The 22,405-nt window shown below is 50.0% G+C and overlaps 1 protein-coding gene and 1 non-coding gene across 4 annotated transcripts in view; both read left to right on the top strand.

Annotated features, from left to right (window-relative positions):
- The window catches only part of LOC144177911 (leukocyte elastase inhibitor-like), a 42,884-nt gene extending 20,555 nt beyond the window's left edge, over positions 1–22,329 (top strand). For 2 of the 3 annotated variants that reach the window (XM_077705501.1, XM_077705502.1), the window contains exons 2-5: positions 12,232–12,732; positions 14,160–14,521; positions 16,220–16,488; positions 20,010–22,329. In XM_077705501.1, the coding sequence (XP_077561627.1) occupies positions 12,269–12,732; positions 14,160–14,521; positions 16,220–16,488; positions 20,010–20,366 (1,452 nt within the window). In that variant the 5' untranslated portion in view covers positions 12,232–12,268 and the 3' untranslated portion in view covers positions 20,367–22,329. Of the gene's footprint in view, positions 1–241; positions 860–12,231; positions 12,733–14,159; positions 14,522–16,219; positions 16,489–20,009 lie in introns of those variants that run through there. The other variant, XM_077705500.1, reaches the window with a different exon arrangement.
- On the top strand, positions 9,899–9,971 carry Trnaa-agc (transfer RNA alanine (anticodon AGC)). Its single transcript has one exon. It is a non-coding gene; the product is annotated as a tRNA-Ala (tRNA).
- Positions 22,330–22,405: the final 76 nt, after the last annotated feature.

The following is a 22,405-nucleotide window of genomic DNA, read 5'->3' as shown; positions in this document are numbered from 1 at the left end:
CCCGGAACAAGCCCCTCAGAATCAGTGGCCTTAACCGTCGACCCACCGGACGGCCTCAGATTAGTACCGCGGCGGCTTTCGGCAGCACGTTCCGAGGCTCCAAAAGACGCACGTTCCTTCTCACTATAAATCTCGCATCGCGGCATTTAGGCGCGTCGCCACACAAGAAGAGGTGCAGGATCCTACCACAACGTTGGGAGAGGGAGCTCGGCGTGCCGGGTCCATGGGCCGTTGCCCGGGCCGCCAAGAGCGGCGGTCCGCGACGGCTCTCACGCCAGGGCGACCAACGAGAGCGTCCGTGTCGGGAAGGGTGGCGCGCGGCCGCCACCCCCCACCGTCGGCACACGCCCAGCCAAGAGACAAACTGGGTTAGCTCTCCGCGGCAACATCCGTACCTGGCCACCCGCACAAAGCCCACACACGGCGGGGAGTCCGTTTAATTGTCGCCGTGCCTGGGAGACAAGCCGTTGCGAGCCGCAAAAAAGAAAAGAAGCTCCGTGGGGGGAGAACACTGGGCGTAGTCATCATGGTGACCGCCGATGCGCCCTGACAGCCGATACGTTCAATTAGATCCGGTAGCGTCCGTCGGAGCGCAGCGCTAACCTGTTATACTCTGTGTTGTTCGGCGACGCGTGCTGAAGACCGAGAGCTGCTTGCAACAAGTGTGGACCACCGGTGGTGCCATCCCAGGCAGGAGTCGGACTCGACAACAGTCTACGTCGCCGGACGTTACGCGACGACGTGACCAAATAGTGCTTCCGAACGCTGAGTCGTGAGCGCGTGCACTGCAACGGTCGGCAGCCACTGACGTCGAAGCAGGAACGGTGGATCCTCGAGCAGAGTGCAGAAGCCACGCAAGGTGAGATTTTAGTCGCTCAACCCGCGCTCATTATTCGACTGTCCATTTGGTCGGTTTAGTCAGCACGGTGCATCCCTTGCCACTGATTAGTCGAAATGTTTGGAAGAGTGTTACTTATATCAGGGGATGGCTATACCAACATAATAGATCCATAAAGGAAACTGAGCACAATATTGGTAAATGGAAGTTCTCAACAAGCGGTTAGGGTGCAGCTGCTTTGGCCATTGTTTTTTTCATCTTCGCCAAACAAGGACATACTCTAGCCAAACGAAACCAGGTGGGACATTGGGATAAACATTGCGGAAAACAACTCATGGAGGATGTAGTGACAACGACGTCATTTGTATGGTTCGGGCTTGCTAACTATCTAAGCTGTTTTCGCAAGATCCCTCTACCCACCACCTTCACCGTTGCGTTCTCCACATATTGTGTTCAGGGAGCGGCGCCGTGTCCTTAAGCCGCGATATATCCGCTTATTTATTCCGAGGTTCCTTATCAATGCGTATTGGCTCTGAAATGGAGTCTTCTGCAAGAACGGATTCGTGCGGTGCTGGAGCAGTCAACGTCCTTTATGCATGAACTGTGCAGCTGATTGTTGCGCAAAGCGTACCTCCCGACACGGCTGCTCTTGCAAGGTTATTCTCAAAGCACACAGCATTCTGAGTGTGCATGACAAAACAAGCGTTGCGAGCATATATTAATTCCGCGCCAGCTTAATTCATTTACAGCGTTTTCCGTCGTTGCAAAAGCATCTACATTCGCTACACCACCATCTTCGGGCAAAAGAGGCCTTCCACGCACTATGTTGTACCATTATCGCACAAACTTGATTGGCTTAAATATTGCTTTTTTCCTCTCTAAAGGCGTCTATTGAACTCTTGCTACTACCACTCTAAAACAACCTCGTTATTGTTTTTGAACAACCATCTATGGCCAAGTAACGATGTGAGTATTGCTCACGGTAGTACGACAGTTTCTTATCGTTTGACCACATTTTCACAGAACAGTGGCTTTTGTAGGTTACAGCACGGGTCCTACTCGGTTGTGGAATCCTATTTTGACAAGTAGCCCGGACAGTTCATACACACTGCAGGTGACGGGACTCAACTGGAAAATACATAGATCAATAAGTGTTCTGTATACCCTCGTCCACCCAAGAAGCCTCGCGAACCACGTCATCCTCCCGGAATTTTATCCATCGTGGCGTACTACCAGTTACTGATTTCTGCAGTACACCAGGGACACAGTATGCGGTGAATGATTGTGACGTCATGGCTCGCACATGACGTCGCCGCTGCCTTTTCTGGTGCGCACGCGCTCTACACTTTCTCAGCGCTGCTGATGACATGCATGTTCACAGTGCACCCGGTGCTCCAACGTCACATGTACTGAAGTCAGTGCAAGATACATCTATAGCTTGTATCCACTGGCGTGGCACGCATGCGGGCACGCCAGTGGGTACAACCTGCCATGCGCCGCCATGCTGTTGCCCAAGCATCTGTGTTGCCGCATCGGCTACGTCGGGCTCCAGCCTCCACGGGATAGAAGTATTTGTTCGTTCTGGCGCCTGATAAAGCACTACACATGACAACAGCGAGCTGTTCGATGTACCAAACTATTCCCTACCGAACGCAAAATAATATCTCAACGCCAAATACTGTTACGTGCAGCACCCTACAATCTACTTAACGCCGGACACGGTTGAAATCGTCGCACAACTATAGGTAGAACGGTAAGAACTTCGGAGACTACGTATGCGTGCAACTGCGTCGGGATGGACCAAATCGCGTGCGTATGCAATTTGTGAAAGCCGATCGCCACTCAAGGTCTGTCACCTGTTCAAGGACAATAACAGAAATACTGTTTCAAAAAATTTTGCCGCGCGGAAGCCGTGTTGAGTGATTTGTTCAAAGGTCGCTTGCGATTCGCCAGCGCTTGTGCCGGCTGCGCAGTGTGAGCACGGCACGGCTCGGGAGACAGCCTCGTATGCACTAGCTGCTACGCTACCATCGTACCTAAATCGGCGTACGCGTGAAACATTTCTTTAAAACCATTATTTTGTTTTTGTACTCAACCACGCGTTAGAGGGAACTTGTGGCGACATCCGTGGTCGAAGGCAACTGCAGCGTCGGCCTCTTGTGCGCCGTGTCTCTTTCGTCCGTAGCTGCGGTTTCATTCGCTGGGGATGCGAAGTGCTCGAGGGCAAGTGGAACGCCACCACATAGTGTCAGTGTGATTATAATATCCGTCGCGCCACCGCCGAGAATCGGGCGGAAACGTGGCAGACGATGCATGCTGGCGTTTTTTTTTTTTTTTTTTCCTTCGAGATGCGGGCGCAAAGTGCATGCATAGGCACAGCGGGCACTGCACGGTGGTTTCCAGTGTTTCCAAGCGAAGAAATCGCCCGCTAAACTTTCCAGTGAATACGACCTATACCTGGCCGAGTGGCGTACTCCTGGTCAATGCGAGCTCAATCAATTAGTTTTCTGTGACTTTACAGTACAGGTTGAGACAAGAGATGGTGGACCCAGGGTGACCTGTTAGCGCGTAGCAATTGGGGAGGATTCCTCGAAACACGACCACAGAATGCGCTGCCCGAAAGTTACAAAACCTGTATCATCACGGTGAAGTTTATACAGAGAGCTTTCAAGTATCCCTCAGCCGCGACCAGGAAGCGGTATTGGTTCAATGAAATCTTCCTTTGTTTATGCGGGTGTCTCTGTATGGTTCGGGCGAGCACGTATACACGTCATGGTCATAGACGTTCACTAACCTTTATGTTTGCCTGTTAAAATGCTTTCAAACACAGTTTAGTCCATAAAACTTCAGAATGTTGAAGTTTACTCCCGTCTGATATTTTTTACTCCAGTAATTTTCTGGCTGATTTGGAGTGTCACCTCTTTTCTTAATTTGTACATTATTGTGTTACTGTTGTCTCTTGTTTTGTACATTTGCATTTGGTGTACCCACTCATGCTTCGGGCACTGCATTGGCCTGTACTTATTAACAAACAAACAAACAAACAAACAAACAAACAAACAAACAAACAAACAAACAAACAAACAAACAAACAAACAAACAAACAAACAAACAAACAAACAAACAAACAAGCAAGCAAGCAAGCAAATAAATAAATAAATAAATACCCATGTGACGCATCTGGTTCCTGAGCCTGGTAAAACGTCGAGAGGACAATAGAACATGGTCGACGGACTCTTCTTTTTTTTGCAGCAACTACGCTGAGGTGTTAGAGCCAGGCGAGACCTATGAGGTTATCTGTATAGATGGGAAAGTAAACAGCGAACAGCCGTTAGTATGACCTCTAGGTTGTGCGACGGGCACCAGTCGGACTTCTAGGAAACTTTAAGGTGGCAGAGACCTCTCATGGACAATAAAACCGATTCCTGCTGCCCTTGTAGCTTTACCATCCTGCGGTATCTAGCAGCAGTGATAAAAGATGTTGGCGGAACAACATCTACGACGTGCCCCTGCACAGAGCGCTATTCTTGACAGAGAGTCAGCGGCTTCATTTGAGGAGATAACCTCAGACCGAGGTACCCAAGGAAGGTTGGTTAGTTGGTTTGTTGTACCCTTGAATGAGGCGCATACCCACGCGGGGGATTGGCCAAGAAGCTGCCTGTAATGATTAGGCTGTGACCCGGTTTATTTTAGAGGAAAAAATAAAGTAAAGAAAAAGATTGAGACAAGAAAAAGAAATCTTGGGATATAACAAAATAGTCAGGGGAAAAAAATTACGAATGAAGACATAGCTGTTTAGCAGGGCAGCCGGCCTGTTGCCGCAACAAAGAAGTGAAAAGCGATCACAACACCTCTGTGGCAAACTCCCAGGACGGAAGCACCCAGGGAAAGAACAACGGTGGGAGATAACGGGAGATTAAGCCGATTAAACGTACATTCAATGTGCGTGAGTCGCATCGAGGAAAAGCTGCGGCAGTTTAAAAGAAAGTGTTCTGTAATTTCCGGAGACTCGCGGAAAGGTCATTGAGCAGATAAAGCCTGACCAGATTTGTGTAAACAAAAACTTAAAGGGGGAATTCTGCATCGAAATTTTGTGATTTTCACCCCGCATTTACGAGATTCACAGAATTTAGGCTTCCACAAGTGCGAGAGGTGAATATAGTCGGAGCATAAACGAAGGGCATTCTGCCGATTAATTTGTGAATAAAATTTGAAGGCGCAGTGGATTTCAATAAGAATGAGTTTTATACCATCTTCGTCGTCGCCTGTATATGCACTCAGGTGATCACCATTTAGAAGTTACTGACCGGTCAGGTCCTCTCTTACGGAAATATTTATTCGCTCTCCTAGGTTTCTTCCTGGCATTTTTCAATTCAGCGCAAGAAATTAATCAGAAACAAATTCATCATGTTCACGCGTTCATTTCGAAGATATTCTGATATTTATGCATCATATACATATACCATATGCACGCATTATTACTGAGGTGAAAAAAGAAATTACCGTCCCTTTAAAAGAAAGTTGAGATAAGAGCAAAACCTACAAGTGCGTCCAGCCTTCGTTGAAAGTGCGTCCGATCGATCTTCAAATCTTCAAAGACCCAAACCGGAATCGAAGGAGGAACCAGTGCGACGATTTTAATGCGTATACATAGCATTCTTTGCCGAGTACCCCCACAGCCAGGACCGTGTAACGCCCTGCATTTCCACGAAACTATACATGTTTTGCGGAAGTCCCACCTTTAATCGCTATCATTGGTCGAACAGAATTTAGAAAAACCAAAATTTGGCAGTAAAGAATGCACACTCTAGACAAACGGCATAAGATTGCTACGCATTCGTAGACAATTCTCTAAATTTCTGCTGAATTTTTTTTTTCGGGCGCTCAGTAAACGCACCTACGAACTATCTAAATGAGTACCGATACGCGGTTTATGAGAGAAAGGTATACACAGCCGAACCTATGAAGTAAGTAGCATCGGGACAGCAAATTAGTTCGTTATATCCGATATTCGTTGTAACAAAAATCGGCCCTAACAAATCGACAATCTGGCTTGCGAAAAAATACGTGATGAAAAGATACATTTTTCGCAGGCTTCGAACCTGCCATAAACAAGGTAACCCCTACCTTTTTCATTGTTGCATTTCAAGCTCTATGAACCTGAACATGAGTACGTGAAATTACGGCAGAACAAAGTTCACTTGACAAAACAGGCCTGCGTCTTTATTTATTTGATGAAGGATGTGACCGTCATCTGGTGGCTACTCACAGCACTGAGCAGGATGGAGTTTTCCAAAGCGTCCATTAAAAAAAAGGCCCTTTATACTTCTGCAGTTTCGGATGCCGGAGGGTTTTTCCAGGTAGCCTCTCAGCCTCCTGGTCAAATATTTCTTCGTTATACCCGATATCGCGCGCGGCTCTCATGGTTTCAGTTTCGTTATAAAAGAATAAGTGCCATGGAAATAAAGCGTGACCAACCAAAGTTCGTATTAGGTTCGCTATAGCCGATAATTCGCTATATCAGTGTTCGTTATAACGAGATTCAGCTGCACTATTGTACTCCTTCATGATCGACGGAAGTATTATCTTATCTTGAACCATTCCTTTTTCGCGATTTCCGAGTAACCGTTTTCTCACAATAGACGCCCGGTTTCAGCAGGCGCCGTTGTTTCCAGAGATCTTATCAGAGCTTTTCGGTCGACCAACCGGTCTATGGAGAAAGTAAGAAAGCTTTCGCTTTAATAAAACACACAGCAAAATCACAGCTGTAACCAATTAAAGTCCAGATGACTTCGCTCCCTGTTATTCAAATGCGAGTACGCATTCAAACGCGTGCGACTGCGACATTCGGGGCAAGCGCAAGGTATGCGTAAGCTCTCCGTTGAGCGAATGCGCTAAGACGCTAGTTGGTTCTTGTCGTTAGGAAACATCGTAAACGCAGCACGTTCTGACGAACGGAACATTTAAGGACTACACAGGACCAACGCTCATCCTGTGTATTTTTGATCCGGATCCTGCTCGTTAACGCTTCCTCAATGTTTTGTATCTTCATTCCAGGTGGATGCTAGTGGCCATATCTATCTTGAATGCACTTTCTTATATAGATTCTCGGCGCCCTTATATGCCCAGCCAGTGGCGGATGCGTAGATGGTTTGTCCATCCCCTTTTCACGTGCACGTCCGAGAGAGAGAGAGAGAGAGAGAGAGAGAGAGAGAGAGAGAGAGAGAGAGAGAGAGAGAGAGAGAGAGAGAGAGAGAGAGAGAGAGAGAGAGAGAGAGCTCTTTAATGAAAAAGCAGAGAGTTATGCCGGCGTTTGCAATCGCCTACATGCTTCTCTGCTAGGGGTCGGGGATCTAGGGAAAACAGGCCCTAGAAAGAGGTGGGCAGAACGAAAAAAAAAACACACTGGCGTGGCTTGACGTGTTTGACAAACTATTTTTTCAAATTGCGTCACAGAATTCACAATTTTAAAATGTGACCAGTGTCCTTCAAATAAGAAAACAAACGTTTTAGAGCCTGACGCTGCTTTGAAGAGCACGTCCATGGTCCTAGGATAGCTTGAGCTACCGCGCCCTTGATCTAGGAGTTCAATAACTTCAAAAAAAAAAGAAAACGGGATCTTGGTGCCAAGTAGGCCACACATTCTATGAAATATGTTGAACGGTTTCTACAGAAAACAGTTGTCGCAGTACAGGTTGGTCATCAGTCCGAGGCCCAAGAAAACGCCTTCTGAACTACTGAGCCATTAGTAAATACTGGTGACATCCTTTTCCACCACGTACGGTCACTCCCGTGTGCTTCTTTCTATTTTCCTTCTGTTCACCACGTCCAGAAGGTCATCCTGGATCCCCTACAGAGCACAAGTAGTCGGTTTATTAATTTATTGGCCCTCTCAACGCATCAAGTACCGCAGCTGACCTTATCGTGCACCGCTGCGGTAGACCTTATCACCGCGGCGTACCTCACCCTGAATGGTCGACCTTATCCTTGCTGTCCTTATCCCTGCTGCTGATATACCGCTACGGACCTTATCTGTGAATGGTCGACCTTTTCATTGCTGACGTTATCGCTGCTGACCTTATCACCGCTGTCGATGTTATCGCCGTATTTCTAGTAATTCGCTTCAAAAAATTTACGGCATTACAATGCGGACGTTACAATTACTTTCTAACGCACGATTTGACGAAATGGTCCCGACGCATTTTTCGGTCGTTTTCAATCAAACTGTTTTGTAGCGGAAAATTATTGTTTAGTTTTTTTTTTTCCAATTTCCGCAAGCCTTGGGCATGCAATTCAAAAAACAAACTGCGCGCAAATTAACGGGGACAGTAAGAACACATTGTGCTGTCTTCATGTGTTCTTAATTGTCACCGTTAATTTGCACGCAGTTTGTTTTTTGAGATGCATCATTTCCAACTCGCCCGGCTTTCAACCCTTGGACATGGCTTTTGGGCGCCTAGCGGAGGTAAACTTGATCACCTGGCTTACGTGGAAAGCTTGGCCTGTTGGTTTCTGTTCCCTGAAATGTATATACAGCAATCCTTCGTTTACTCGAACTCGGATACCTCGAAATATCGGTTAAGTCGAAACTTTTTTTCGCCGTGCATTTACAGCTCCCATGCATTGCCGCATTGTATTTGCCCCCCTTAATATCGAAACGTTTTTTCGGGGGACGACGGGTATCTCAAAATGTCGACAGAGAGGACGCAAGGCAAAGTCCACTACAGGCACCTTATAAGGTCTCCGTTCTAACGTTTAGATCCCACTAATGGCCGAACGTGGTCGTGAACGGCAAATTTACGCTGTACGAGGCCGACGTTCCCGTTACCGGAATGCTGTCCGGCGCCTACATCGTTGAGGGAACTGTGGACGCTGCAGCTGATGATGAGGACGAAGAGGAGCCTCGAGAAGTGCCTACACCGACAAAAACAACTAAGATGTTACGCCTGCTTCGCAACAAGGTAAATGTAATGGTGGTGACCAAAAATTGATACGATGCGTTGAGCAGCTCGATAACGCTTTTAAAACTGGCACCATATGCGAACGAGAAACAGGCGAGCATCACGAGTTCTTTCTTCCGCAATAATATAAATTCGTTTTTCCTGCGATCGTTTTTGCCGTTATTACGAAAGCTCCCCGGCCTATGCAGTGGAGCTTTCGTTACGAGCACAATAGCTCTTATTTCACTGACCTGGCCACAAATTTTCGGCATTTCGCTGAACTCGAAACTCCGCTTATCTCGAAATTTTTAGCGGATTTTACGACTTCGAGTTAACGATGGATTAATATACAAAAAAAAAAAAAAAAACAGCGGAAGAAGCGTTACGCACAGAGTGAAACAATACACATTTTTCGGTAACTCCCTGTGAGCAGCGTTTTCTCTACTGCTCTTTATTATTTTAAAGAGATGGCGTGGACGTGAGAACGGCGGGATACACGCAGTGAAAGCTCGAGCATTGAAGGACTCTGGCTCCATCTGAAGGTAGAATCAGCGTCCTTGTGGTAGAATGAAAACAACATTTCCGCCATGCTTTCGTTCATGGAGGAAAGAATAACCTTTTCTTTCCTCCATGCTTTCGTTAATCACCCCCTCCCCCCCTCCCCCCTCCCCTAGCCAAATCAAAATCCTACATTTCGCTGGAACAGCGCGTCACCGGACGGGAGTCAAATAGAAGGGTGCACACAGACAGGCGCTGAGCTCACGACTGAAATTTATTGAAAACATGTGCAACAAACAATACGGAACCCTTAACGAATCAGCTTTGCAACGCAACTTTCCACCGCGCTTGCTTTTAGACTTGGCGCCAGAAATAAGCATTGGACACCTAGCGCTACCTGGGGTGAACAAAACGTAGTAATGTGCGCGCGATTGTTGCAAGCCTGGCCGTCCGTAACGTTGCAGAGAATAATTAAACCGGACGAAACACCCGTAAAAAGGTGTTGTCCGGCAAAAATAGTTGAAAACCATGTCGAAAAACACTCAAAAGTACGTCAACACAGTTTGCAATTTTTTTTACGTGTAATTTAATATATAGCATCCGTTTCCTTACGCTGCCCGTTGGGGGTGTAGCTCAGATGGTAGAGCGCTCGCTTAGCATGCGAGAGGTACGGGGATCGATACCCCGCACCTCCACTTTGTTTTTTTTTTTACATTGCAAAATTACACGGGAGCGGATAGTGCAATACGTTCACCCAAGAGCAGACGGTATGATGCGCCAGCTGAACAGGCATTTTTCCGTGCCTTCACCCTTCCTTCCTTAGTAAAGAATCCTGCCGCGCATGCGAATAAATTTCCGCATGGCGGAGATAAGGCTTAAATTATACCCCACCACGTGGGTTTGCCACCGGCAGGCCCCCATAAATGTCCCGCATTGAAGCAGTGGGAAACGCCTTGACCATCTCGCCTGTGTATCAGGCCCGATAACCCACCTGCTCCAACTCGAAGCCTTTTTATAAAAAGAGCTACAATATAGAGCTACAATAAACTATCTCTCTCTCTCTCTCTGGCGCGGAATTCGAAAGCTTTTCATTAACTCCATACATTTTTTTTTTTTCGGTTAAAGAAACACCTTTCGTGACTACATGAGCTGAGTGAATTACCAAAGGCTAGTTCTTTCCTATTAAAGAAAGTTATATTTTGTCTTCCTCGAGTTTTTAAAGAGAACAGCCTTTCTGGGCTAGGTCAACGCGCGAAAATTTGGTCGGGCTGTCACCCGAATAATCCTGGGTCAGCTCACTATACTGGGTCATTCACTCGTTACTCATCAATGACGACCAGTCAGACCCAAACTTGCAAGCCAGTGCTGGCTAATCGATACATTGGTGGGTCGCCGAGCCGTATACCTGGTATCCAGAAATTACCGCTTCCCTACAAAATTACTGGCGACCTATGAAATACTGCGCAGTTTTCCGACGGCCAAGTGAGCTCTGAATATGACACCTGAACGTGATTTATAAATGCACGCTGCGTGAATACATTTCTCCAGCCTCATGCATTTCGCAGGGATGGCTTTAAAAAATACATAATACGGCGCGGCTCATTCTCCTAGCGCGTGAAATGACGTGTCTTTAGTCCACCACAAGTGTTAATTGTTAGATTTAGGCGGAGCACGAATTCTCACGCACGCACGTAGCATTTTGCCTTAGTTCTTTTTTATAATGAGGTTTAACTTCCGAAGCAAAAACAAAACAAAAAACAAAACAAAACGCCCGCATGCCCGAGATTTCGGCGCACATAAAACATACCCATGTGCTCGAAACTGACTTTCACCTTCACAGGGGTTTATCTATGTATTTATTGTTCTTTAGAAAGAGAGAAAGGTCCAGCAGCAGGCGTAAATTGTCTCGCCTAGGGGCGGACACCGGAACGCCTGCTGGTGCAGGGGAGGTGGGATGGGGAGGAAAGAGTACATAGTGAGAAGGTTTACATGAATCATATATAACACATAGGCAAGATTAACAAAGAACATATATACAACGTATAGGTGAAGAAAAAAACTCCCACCTCCCCTCGCGGGAACCCCTGTGTAGTTGCGACGCATAGGCGGAGCGGCGAAGGGACCGCGCATAATGTTGAGGGGACTGCGTAAGCCGGTCCCAGTCGATGACGACGTTGGCGTACTTGTAAAGCGGCGTGGACTCTAGGTGTTTGAGCCAAGCGCGGATGTTGCTTCGCCGGAGAACGGCACACCGGTTATATGCGCAGCGCGCCCGAAGGAGAGGAAACCGCGGAAGAGAGAGTACTGCACATGCGCCGGCCCCAGCGCGTCTGCCGCGGCTATGACGCAACACAATCCAACACAATCCACTTTGATCCAATCCAATCCAATCGAATCCAATCCAATGCCCCTTGCGAGAGTAGGGTGGCAGCCACCCTAGCGAGAGTATTCTAGCCACCTTAGCGAGAGAGTGTTCGCTATCGGAGAGGAGAGGGGTGAGCGGCGGAGAGCGCAGCTGGCGCGGCGAAGAGAATGGGGGAGGGGCGGACAACGCCGACGACGACGCCGGAGGGACAAGGCGAGTGAATCAGGTGCTCTGCATCTAAAAAAATGGGGAGAATAACAATTGAGCAAAGAACGAATACATATAAACACACGAATTAAATGGGGTTTATCCAGAATTTCGATTTTGGGGGGTGTCGAAGTCCTGCTGAATGGGGGGGGGGGGGATGTTGGGTGGATGTGTATAAATTCCTGGGCAGGGTGCTGGTGGTTGTGGAATCTTTGTTGTGGGGGGGGGGGGGAAGTGTCCAAATCCTTCTTGGGGGGTGGGGGGGGTGTTGGGGGGGTATAAATCCCTGCACCTCCAGTATACGCGGTGGCGTGCACCCTAGCATCGGTTCGCAAACCCCAAAACAAACTGATATATGGAACTTCTGCACCTTTCTCACTCAGCGCGTGAGCCTGTCGACCGGAGGGTCAACCCATCACCATGGCGCCGCGCGCTGCCACGTTCCTGTCACCTGCGAACAAGAAGACACCAACGCATCTTGTAGCGCCGGCATGCCTACTACTACTACTGCTAGCCTGCTCCCAGTTGCCTGATGGCGTTCGGGCGCAGCAGGGACTGCCCTTCGGCACGCGCAAGCTGGCCTTCTCGGCGAACCAGTTCGGCTTGGACCTGTACCGTGCGCTGAGGGACGGCGAATCTTCCTCCTCCCACCACCAGCGCCTGGGAGGCGGAGGCGGCCAAGAGGCGGAGGGCAACGTGGCGCTGTGTCCCTTCTGCGTCAGCTCCTCGCTGGGAATGCTGCTTCTGGGCGCGCGGGGCTCGTCCGCCATGGCGCTGCGGCACGTGCTCTACCTGTGGGGCATGCAGCACCTGCACCTGGCCGTGCGGGACCTGTCCGCGCACCTGGCGCTGAACCTGAGGGACGCGCACCTCCTCATCTTCAGGTACGCGCGGTCTTTCCCCACCTTTCCTTTATTGACACGCCTGAGAGAGAGAGAGAGAGAGAGAGAGAGAGAGAGAGAGAGAGAGAGAGAGAGAGAGAGAGAGAGAGAGAGAGAGAGAGAGAGAGAGAGAGAGAGAGAGAGAGAGAGAGAGAGAGAGAGAGAGAGAGCTCTTTATTAGAGGCGAAAGCCGAGAGGCTTTCCAGAATCTCACGACATGCTATTCGGCGAAGGAAATGGTAGGGGGGATAGAAAAGACCTGCGTCCAGTTTGTGTTAACAGCTCGACGAACATCATGATAGTATTTTAAATCATTTCAGTGGCCCCGATCTCGCCCAGGGACTCCAATAACGCCACTAGTGATTTGCGTTGAGCTGAAGGGGAGGGCCATGGACAAAGGAGTACTTTGTCCTGAGCCCATGGTCCATGCCTGGGTTTCAGTTCAGGGTGGTTATACAGATAGGGGATTTGTAAGGGCGCGCGGTCGCCAGAAGGAGGTGTGAGACGCACTGTGGACTTAGTGGTACTATACTCGGTTACAACTCAAGAACGGCACCACCTCATGTAGTGTATCCCTCCGCCAAAGCGCCGGACCCGTGACGTCAATGCGCGCGTTTTGAAAGGAGTTTGCTATGAATGCGTGATATCGTCTGCCTTGTCTCACGCACTTTGTCGTCACTGGAGTCGTTTATAAGCATATTAAGTCCAAAAAATCACGGGAACGGCTCACGCTATGTTCAAAATATTCCCAGTAACGCCCTACTTGCGCCGCGCGGAGAAACAGCCGGCTACGGTGATAAGGCACAGCGGCAACTTCCGGTGCCTCTCAAGTTGTCACTGAGTATAGCTGAGAATTCGCTTACGGGGGCGACTGCCAAGACCTCATGGATCTGTATAACTGTTCTGTGCAATTCTGTACGCTACGGAGGAGTCTCTGTGCAGTACCGCACCGGGAGCGAGATGATGCAGTAGTCGCTTGTATTCCGCGTTTTGCGTGCCACCTGTCCGAGGGGAGCATTTACCCTGTTCGAGGCTAGATGACTGGTCAATCGACGAGGCTTAACGTTGTGTTTCAGGGGTTTTTGCCTTCCTCATTCTTTTCACTCTAGATATTTACCCGTGCCACCTTGTATTTTTTGTTTTGTTTTTTGAGGGAACTAGCAGGCTTTATCAGGGGCGCACGCGGTTTTGCGATAGGTTAGCGTGCTCCAGACGACAATCAAAACGCTGTCTAAGGGAAGACGCGTATACACGTAATACCTTCACACACTTGTGCATCCAGCGAGATACCTAGAACATAATAAACGTGCATTGCTCCTCTGCCTCGTCTACCGTCAATGAAATTCTCCCTATATGGACATCTCTTGTATGTCCTCCGCCAAAGGTAACGCTTCTCTGATCCAATCCGCGGTAAAATCTGAACCGCGCAGGAGCCTGTACGTGCAGCGCGACTTCGGCGTCAAGTACCCGTTCCAGCGGTCGCTGTACCACTTCTACAACGCGTCGGTGCACTCGCTCGACTTCGCGGCCAACGCCGAGGATGCCCGGCAGCACATCAACGCCGTGGTGGAGAAGGCGAGCCACGCGCAGCTCGCCAACCTGCTGCAGGACACGCCTCCGCCCTGGACGCAGCTGCTGCTGCTCTCCGGCCTGCACCTCGACTCGCACATCGAGCTCGACCTGGTGCCCGCCGAAGGGGTCCGCTGGAGGGCGCAGCCCCTGCTGGCCGCGCCCGCTCCGGCCCCGCAGCTCGGACGCAGGGTCGGCACGGCCGAACCCGTTGCTGTAGAAGGTCAGCCGATTGTCTGCCTTCCGGATACACATTTTGGAACTTGCACCTCATGTTGCATCTCATGGATCCCAACCATGAGACAGAGATAATCAGAAGGATAAGAATGGGACTAGTGCATTCGGCAGGCATTCTCAGATAATGAATGGCAGCCTACCATTGTCCCTGAAAAGGAAAGTGTATGACATCTGCATCTTACCGGTACTCACCTACGGGGCAGAAACTTGGAGGTTCTTTAAGAGGGTTCAACTTAGATTGAGGACGACTCAGCGAGCAATGGAACGGAAGGTGATAGGTGTAGCATTAAAAGACAAGAAGAGAGCGGAGTGGGTCATGGAACCAACGCGTGTTAAGGACATATCAGTTGAAATTAAGAAGAAATGGACGTGGCCAGGGAAAGTAATGCGAAGGCAAGGTAACCGCTGGTCATTAAGGGTAACAGAGTGGATCCCTGGAGAAGGCAAGCGCTGCAGGGGGCGGCAGAAAGTTAGATGGGCAGATGAGATTAAGAAGTTTGCGGGGATAAATTGGTCACAGTTCGCACAGGACCGACGTAATTGGAGAATAATGGGAGAGGCCTTTGCCCTGCAGTGGGCGTAGATAGGCTAGTAATGATCTCACGTTTACTTTACGGGAAGCTGCCTGTTAGGAGGCACGCACCAGCCACTAGGTGAAGGCTGAGATAGTTGTTGATTCATTAACATACCGCGTGTACCGTATGTACCTGGACCCGAGTGCGCATGCTTGCGCGGGCACGGCGGGGAGGGCCACCCTTCAGCGGAAAGAATGCCCACATGCCCAGTCGAGTCCCGGTACTCACGGCACATACGGAACACACGGTATGCTAAAACTCAGAACTGCACAGCGCAGAAGAGTACAGAAGAGCTCACATCAGCACCTGTCTTGTGTCCTTGTCTCCTGCGCTGCGGAATCACGTCGTCACTAGAAGACGGGTTTGATATATGCCCCCGAATGAACTGGAACAACAGTTGAGATACACTACCTGTACATCAACACCCAAGTTTATCGCTGCCCCATTTTCTCCACGCGAGAATTTCCGGCGCATTTCAACATAAGGAAGTTTTCATCCCTCCACAAGTTTCAGGCACATTTTGTACTGAACCGAGTGTACGGACACTTAATTCGTGTCGGATGCGCCAGTGAAATCATGGCTACTAGGGTCTTGCGATCGAAACCCTTGACGTCGATGACCCGCACCAAACAATGTTTGCGTCATACCTGCTCTGCAGCTTCCCGGCTATACGTTGTATTCACTGGCGAGGCATGCATGCAGGCAACCATGTCAGTGCGCCGTCACTGGTTACGCCGGGCTCCGTGGGATGACGGTACTTGTCCGTGCTAAGCACACGATATGTGTTGGAAGTTCAAACTCTACCCCACCGAACGCAAGGTAATGCCTCTATTCCGATGTGACTGCGATTAATAACATCTCTGTTGACACCGCCGTTGAGAATCGGGTGAAACGGGGCAGACGACACACGCCGGTGTTTTTTTTTTTTCTGCGGCGTGCGGGCGCACTGGCACAAACTGCGCCATGTCCGCGGCGCTTCGGCCATGTTCATGGCCGTTTTCAGTGTTGCCGAGCGAATAAATTGACAGCTAAATATTTTAGTGAATAGTACCATCTATACCAGCCTGCCAGCGTTGTTGAGACCACTGTTCCTACCTTTCCCCTTGCAGACACAACGGCATCGGCTTCGGAGGCCGTGGAGTCTCTCGGCGGTAACCCGGCCATGATGGAGGCCCGCTGGACGAGAGTGCGGTACGCACAGCACGAGTACCTCAACTGCACTGCCGTCGAGGTCCCACTAGCGGGAGGCGGCCTCGTGTCCCTCCTGGCGCTTACGCCCAACACGCACGACGCCATGGGACTGCTGGAGACGCGCCTGAGCGCGCAAAGGATCAGCGACATCCTCGCAAACATGCACGTGCGGAGGGCCAACCTCAAGGTCAGTTCGCGTAGCCTCTCTCTGGCAACGCGAAGCGCATTTGCGGCGCGTTTCTTGGCGATTTGGTTTACGTGTTATCGCCTTCACTACACTGCACCTTGTCGACAAATTATTAAAGCAGCAAAGCTATCTACCTCTACCAGCCAACGGTTCTTTCGCGGCGTGCGGGACAATGAACTCCCAACGCAGCGGAAAAGGGGGGGGGGGGGGGGGGGGAAGGGTTTCACTCACAGAGCACACTGTAGATAGCGCGGCAAATTTACCCAACCCAGCGTTTCCCGCGCGGAGGTGCCTGATCGCCGGCAGGCGCGTCGGCGGTACGGCTTTGTCGTCTGCTTTAGCGACGGTTGTTTTGGGCCTGTTTTGGCGCAGCTTCGCGTCCATTTCGCGCTTCCTTCGCACGGCTTCATTAACTTGATCGACAGCACCTCCTCGGTAACCCGGACCCGACGGAATTAAGTGGTCGTACGGTAAAGATACGTTAAGGATTGGTTAGCAGGGCGGGAAAACAAAATGTAGAAACCACATACAGAAATCTGGCCGCTAGAGAAACTCTACCTTTTGCGCACTGCTTGCCACGAATGGGACTCCGTTTTCTAAATTGAATGCCAATTCGGTTGTGTTTTAAAGGGGCCCTGAAAGGCGTTTTGAGCACACTAAATTGACTAGCGCAATCGTTAGATTGGGTCGTCAACATCATCTGTGCCAAGTATTACTCTTTTACGCGCAGCGGAAAGCTCACACTTTTGTTGCAAAGTTTGTCGCTTTTTTCTCACCCTTTCCTTCGTGTTTTTGGACGCCGCCATCTTCACGTCTACATCATCGATTCCCAGATGTTCGTCATGAGCTAGACATCCTGCTATTGGGCGGCTTTTTCACGCACTTCCGGCAAAGAGATGAGTCGTCTGCTCAGCGTCGGCTCGCCGGCTGATCTGCCAGCGGAGTGCCGGAGTGCTTGGACATTTTACGACAAACGAACAAGTATAAACAAACGCTTAACCGTTTGTATTGAATGCAACAGGGCCATAACATGAGATGAATATTCTCTTACTTGAGTACGTTCCATAAAGAAAGCGTTGAAGCCCCGTGGCACTTCTTTCTTGCAATCGCAGAGAACGCCCTGAGCCGAATGCCCGGGTTTGACGCATACATTTTATTCAACTTCCAAACAATCCTGAGATGCGTTTCGAACGAACACAACGTCACAACATGCGTTGCAAGTCCGAAACGCGATTGACAGACGATGGGTTGCCTCCTCCTGCCCCTCGTAAATTCGGCACTCACCTCGCGCGCGGTTTGCGGGGACGAACAGCAAGTCACTTAACTATAACGCACAAGCCGAGATGGCTTTTAGCCACGCACACTGCACATACCCCATGCGAGGTTGAGTCGTACGCCGCTTGAGAAAGATAATCCAGACCATGAGAAGCACTATCCACCCGCAGAAGCACAACGTCGCATTTCATCGCGAAACAAAGCCGTCCACAACACAACACACACACCATCGCCTCCTGTAATGCCAAACGCATCTCGCACTTCCAAATGGGAGTGAGTAGCATGCCTGAAGTGCCCATATGCCGCGAGGTGGGGCCCCAAGCTGAACCGGGGTCACGCAACCGTAACTGACTTCTACAGCGGTTTGTGCCTTGTTGCCAGGGCAACCGATGTTTGATATTGTCAAAGAAATGGTGCTCGCTCCAGCGCTAGAAAGCTCAGAGCCGCGGCGGAGAATGTTTTGCCAACGTTGCCGCTCTCCACCACGCGTCGCCCCAAGCTGAACTGGCGTTTTGTGCACGGGTTCTGTATCGGTTTAAAATGTCTTTTTCACATGCCGCCGGCAGGAATTACCACCACCACAAAATAAGACCCGGCACCAGCGGGGCCACATCTGATACGGCGCTTTTTGGATAAACAGTGCGCTGTGCATCCAAGGGAGCGAGCGCAGGATCCTCCCCGTGCGGCTGCGAGTTCGCCGCCGATAAAAAGTCGCGTGCCGCCGATAGCAAAGTTCTGTAGCAACGTACACTGCGAAAGGGCAAGGTCAGGCCGCTGCGCACATGCGGCCAGATTTTTCGTTCGCTTTTCCAGCCTTGATCGGAAGTGCGGGATTCATGGTGTCAACAAAGCTTGCCCGTAGCAGACGGCAGTGTGAGCAGCGCAATAGCGGAAGTACGTCACCGCCGAGGAGCGCAGCATCATGGGAGGGAAGGCTCGCTCGCCGTCAACAGCGGAGAGTAAGTTGAAAGGAGGAGGAAACGCGGTGCGACGATAATGCGCGGATTTGATTTACGATTTCTCAGCTAATACTCATCGCTTCAACAAAATTCTTGCGGGAGGAGATTGCTAACACATTGCTTTATTTGGTTACATGTACATCCACGCATCGGCGGAAGGTATTTCAGGACCCCTTTAAGAGGTACTACTAGCACATCAGGATGGCTAGGTTCCGCTGTCTCACCCTTCGAAAGATGCTCCTCTCCATTTTCTTTCTGCCGGCAATTTTTTTAACCTCCTTGCTGCTGACGCACGGCCGGGCTACAGCGGCGGCGTCCGCCGCTCTAGCCCGGCCGTGGCCGACGCTGCTGCGTCCGGGACGCCGCCCCCGCGAATTCCAGGTAACGGCTGGCAGAATCTCTGGTTTGTCTTTGTAGAGCCCCGTGTGTCAATTCAAGTGACGTCGCATGGGCATTTGTTGTGGGTTACACTCGTTTAAAGCCTTGCTTTCCACAATGCCTTCACAGCGTGGATTGGAGCCAATTTTTTTTAACAATAGCCTTATCGCTCAGCTCATTCGCCATGCCGCGGACAAACGTGGTACTAGTTTGGAAGATAGCTTTGGAGTCTGGAACGAACGTATTTAACGCGGCTTCCTGCGTAACATTCAGGACCGTTGCATGATGATCGGTCACAGTTCCAGCACAAATGCTCAAGTCCAGGAACCAGATTAGCAACCCGAGCTTGCAACGCTCGCGTCTGGTTCAAATGAAAACCCTGCGAATGTTGTGGAAATACAATAATCTTATGTCACCTCTGCCACGCCAGAAGATTAAACCTGCCAGCATGTGATGGAGTGTAGGTTTAGCCCGAAGCACCAGCCCCACCATACCCTTTATCGAGGCGGAGGATCAGCTACGGCTGGCCACCAGGGGCCAGGCGGCAAGAGCAGCATATGGATTCCCGTGAAGAGGGAACCATCTCCGTCCACTGCGGAGTTCGCAATGAACGCCTCTGAAATACCGTTTATTCCAACGCGCGCCGTCTGTTGAGACCTCCTGTTGGTGTCGGGTTTGGAGAGCCTCGAGCTAGATTTAACAAGGTTACTTACTCTTAAAACAGCATTGGTGTCATTTATGTCCGTATGTTTTGGCTTAATGCCTTCTTTTTTGCTGAATGTTGAATACGCATGGAGTTTTTAACGGTTTTGTGAGGAGGCTGAATCCGAATCGAGTGACAGACAGACCAAACTTTCGCGATTTGGTGGCAAATGTTAGCTTACGCTGTACCGCCCGTTTCTTGCGCAGTTACCTCGCATCAAGATCGAACACAGCCACGAGAACCTGACCGCTCCGCTGGCTCGCATGGGCCTGGCATCTCTCTTCGGGCCCGGCCGCGCGCAGCTGTTCGACATGAGCGACGTGCCCTGGCTGCACGTGACCAACGTGGTGCACAAGGTCGCTCTCGACATCAAGGGGCCCCGCAACGCCAGCCCCGGTTCGGCAGCTCCTCCCCCGTCTCCGGGCAGCCGACGCCGCGAGCCGGCGTTCGTCGGACCTTCCGAAGAGACGCTCGAAATCGTGCTCGACCGGCCCTTCCTGTACTTCGTTGTGGACAATGTCAGCGGTCTGGTGATTGCTATGGGAAAAGTTTTGAACCCGTAAAGGACAAGACGCTGCGGGCGGCGCAAAAGCACGCCAGCTCTAACAGTGGGGTGCCGACCATGGTTCACCTTCAGTTTAAGCTCTCGTTGGCGAACCATTAATACCCTTATGACTCAGGCATCAGTCAACATAAGCATACACGTTCTGCTGGCTCCAAGTGCACTGACGGCAGACTCCGCTTAGCGTGGACAGTGCCTCGGGAATTGCAGGGAAAATGAATTGCCCTGAACTTCCCACACAGTCACTTTCTTGGGGAAATAGTGCAGACGTAAGGAAAAGTGGCACGTGGTAATGTGGTGCACAGATTGAACAGTGATGCTGGTGCTTTTGTCATTTGGGGGGGAGGGGCTGAAGCTCAATAATTGTGAAGATGGAGGCAAGCGCCATTTGCAATTGAGGGACTCAACCGACCTTTTATACCACGCGGTTTCCATCTGTGCTTTCTTGACTACAACACGATGGTAATGCTTTAGCTGACATTGATAGCATCATTCTATTTTCTATTTAAACGACTGAGTGTTCACCTCCCCCTCTCCATCCCTTATCCAACTACTGCCGTGTGGCCTCCATCTTAATGTTATTCAATTTGACAAGGGTTTACTGCGCAACAACAGGTCTGCACTAATGTGCAGTTTTACATTTGGCCAAGGAGGATGGTCAGAGAAGGTTAAAGGGACCCTGCAACACATTTTGAGCAGTGCAAATGAACTTGTTCGATGTTTAGATTGTTGTCATGCCAGCAATACCCGAGCCAAATATTACATGCGACGTGATGCGGTGACCACTCAAATTGCTGTGACAGACTCGGAACCAATCGCGCTCTCTTCAATTCCTAACATTACGCACCACTGTAATTGAGTCATTTCTGCAGCGGCTGCCCTATGGGCTGTTGCTGGCCAACTTTACTGCTTATTTCTCGTGACGATCCGTCGTCGCCGGTGCTGTGCACCCTCCTGTATACCTCCCTTTCAACCAGACCAATTGACAACAAACGCTTATTGCTTTAAAAATGCCCTACCGGCCTGAGCGCGTGCTTGCGAGCAGGCAGCCATGCCTGCCTTTTTGTTGCACCATTGGAAATAGACCTCTCCACGCTGCAGAAGAAACGGGAAAACTCCCCGGCCTGTGACATATCAAAGGCCGCCGAAGAGAATGCCACAAGCTGCCCCCCTTTCCGGGAGAGAGCGCGCAGGTTTTGTCATGTAGTCTGTGGTCAAGTTGAGAGGGAACGATTATGCGAGATTTTTCATCGCACGTAGCTTCAGTAATAGTGAATTTATTGTTCTTGCGGAAGGAGATTGCTGGGACAATTGACTTGTGGCAAGTGCTGCAGGGTCCCTTTAAAACAAAACTGCAGTTAGGGTACGAGGGTTTTCGGGAATTGAGATAGAGCATTGTGTAAGAGCATGGCTACGAGTAAATTTCAGATGTTAGATAAGGTCACAGGAACCGTTTCAGATGTTTTCATGTCTTCACACTCACAATAGGACCTAGCCTCACACCTGACAAACCAAGCGAAACCTGGCCAATTCCCTTGAAAAAAATTTCTCTCAAGGCTTTGTTCCACCTGTCCAGACAATCTCGCCCCACACATGGTTTTCTACTGGGTACCCTTGAGTGTATAGGTCGGAGTTGTCTACAAAGCAACGCATCCCCTTATCTTCACGTACGCACATCACTGCACATCATTTTCATGATCCATCGGACACTGCAGGCAGGTCTATACGATTAAGGAACCAGCACTCCTGCCCAAACTACCCGTGTTTGGTAGCCAGTCGTTCACGTGTAAAGACATCACATCGCAAGGTTTGTTCATTGATGGGAATTTTTTTCCCCCCCACTGGCTGAAACAGAAAATGAAACCGTAAGCAAAATCAATCCTGCATTATTTGAAAAATGCTGTCGGTGTTAGCGGTATTTTGGAGCAATTGCATTTTGCTACAGCGACACTGTCCTCAAGTATTTGTCAACACCTGTCCACTGTGAGACAGGATAACATTTGTGATTTTGTTGCCCACTGACATGTTGCACACTATTAA

Source organism: Haemaphysalis longicornis, unplaced genomic scaffold, assembly GCF_048455015.1.
Source record: "Haemaphysalis longicornis isolate Haplotype H1 unplaced genomic scaffold, Haemaphysalis longicornis Haplotype H1 scaffold_335, whole genome shotgun sequence".
NCBI classification, from domain to species: Eukaryota; Metazoa; Arthropoda; class Arachnida; order Ixodida; family Ixodidae; genus Haemaphysalis; species Haemaphysalis longicornis.
The sequence above is the reverse complement of the archived record's forward strand: the minus strand, read 5'-3'. Positions and strand labels throughout refer to the sequence as shown.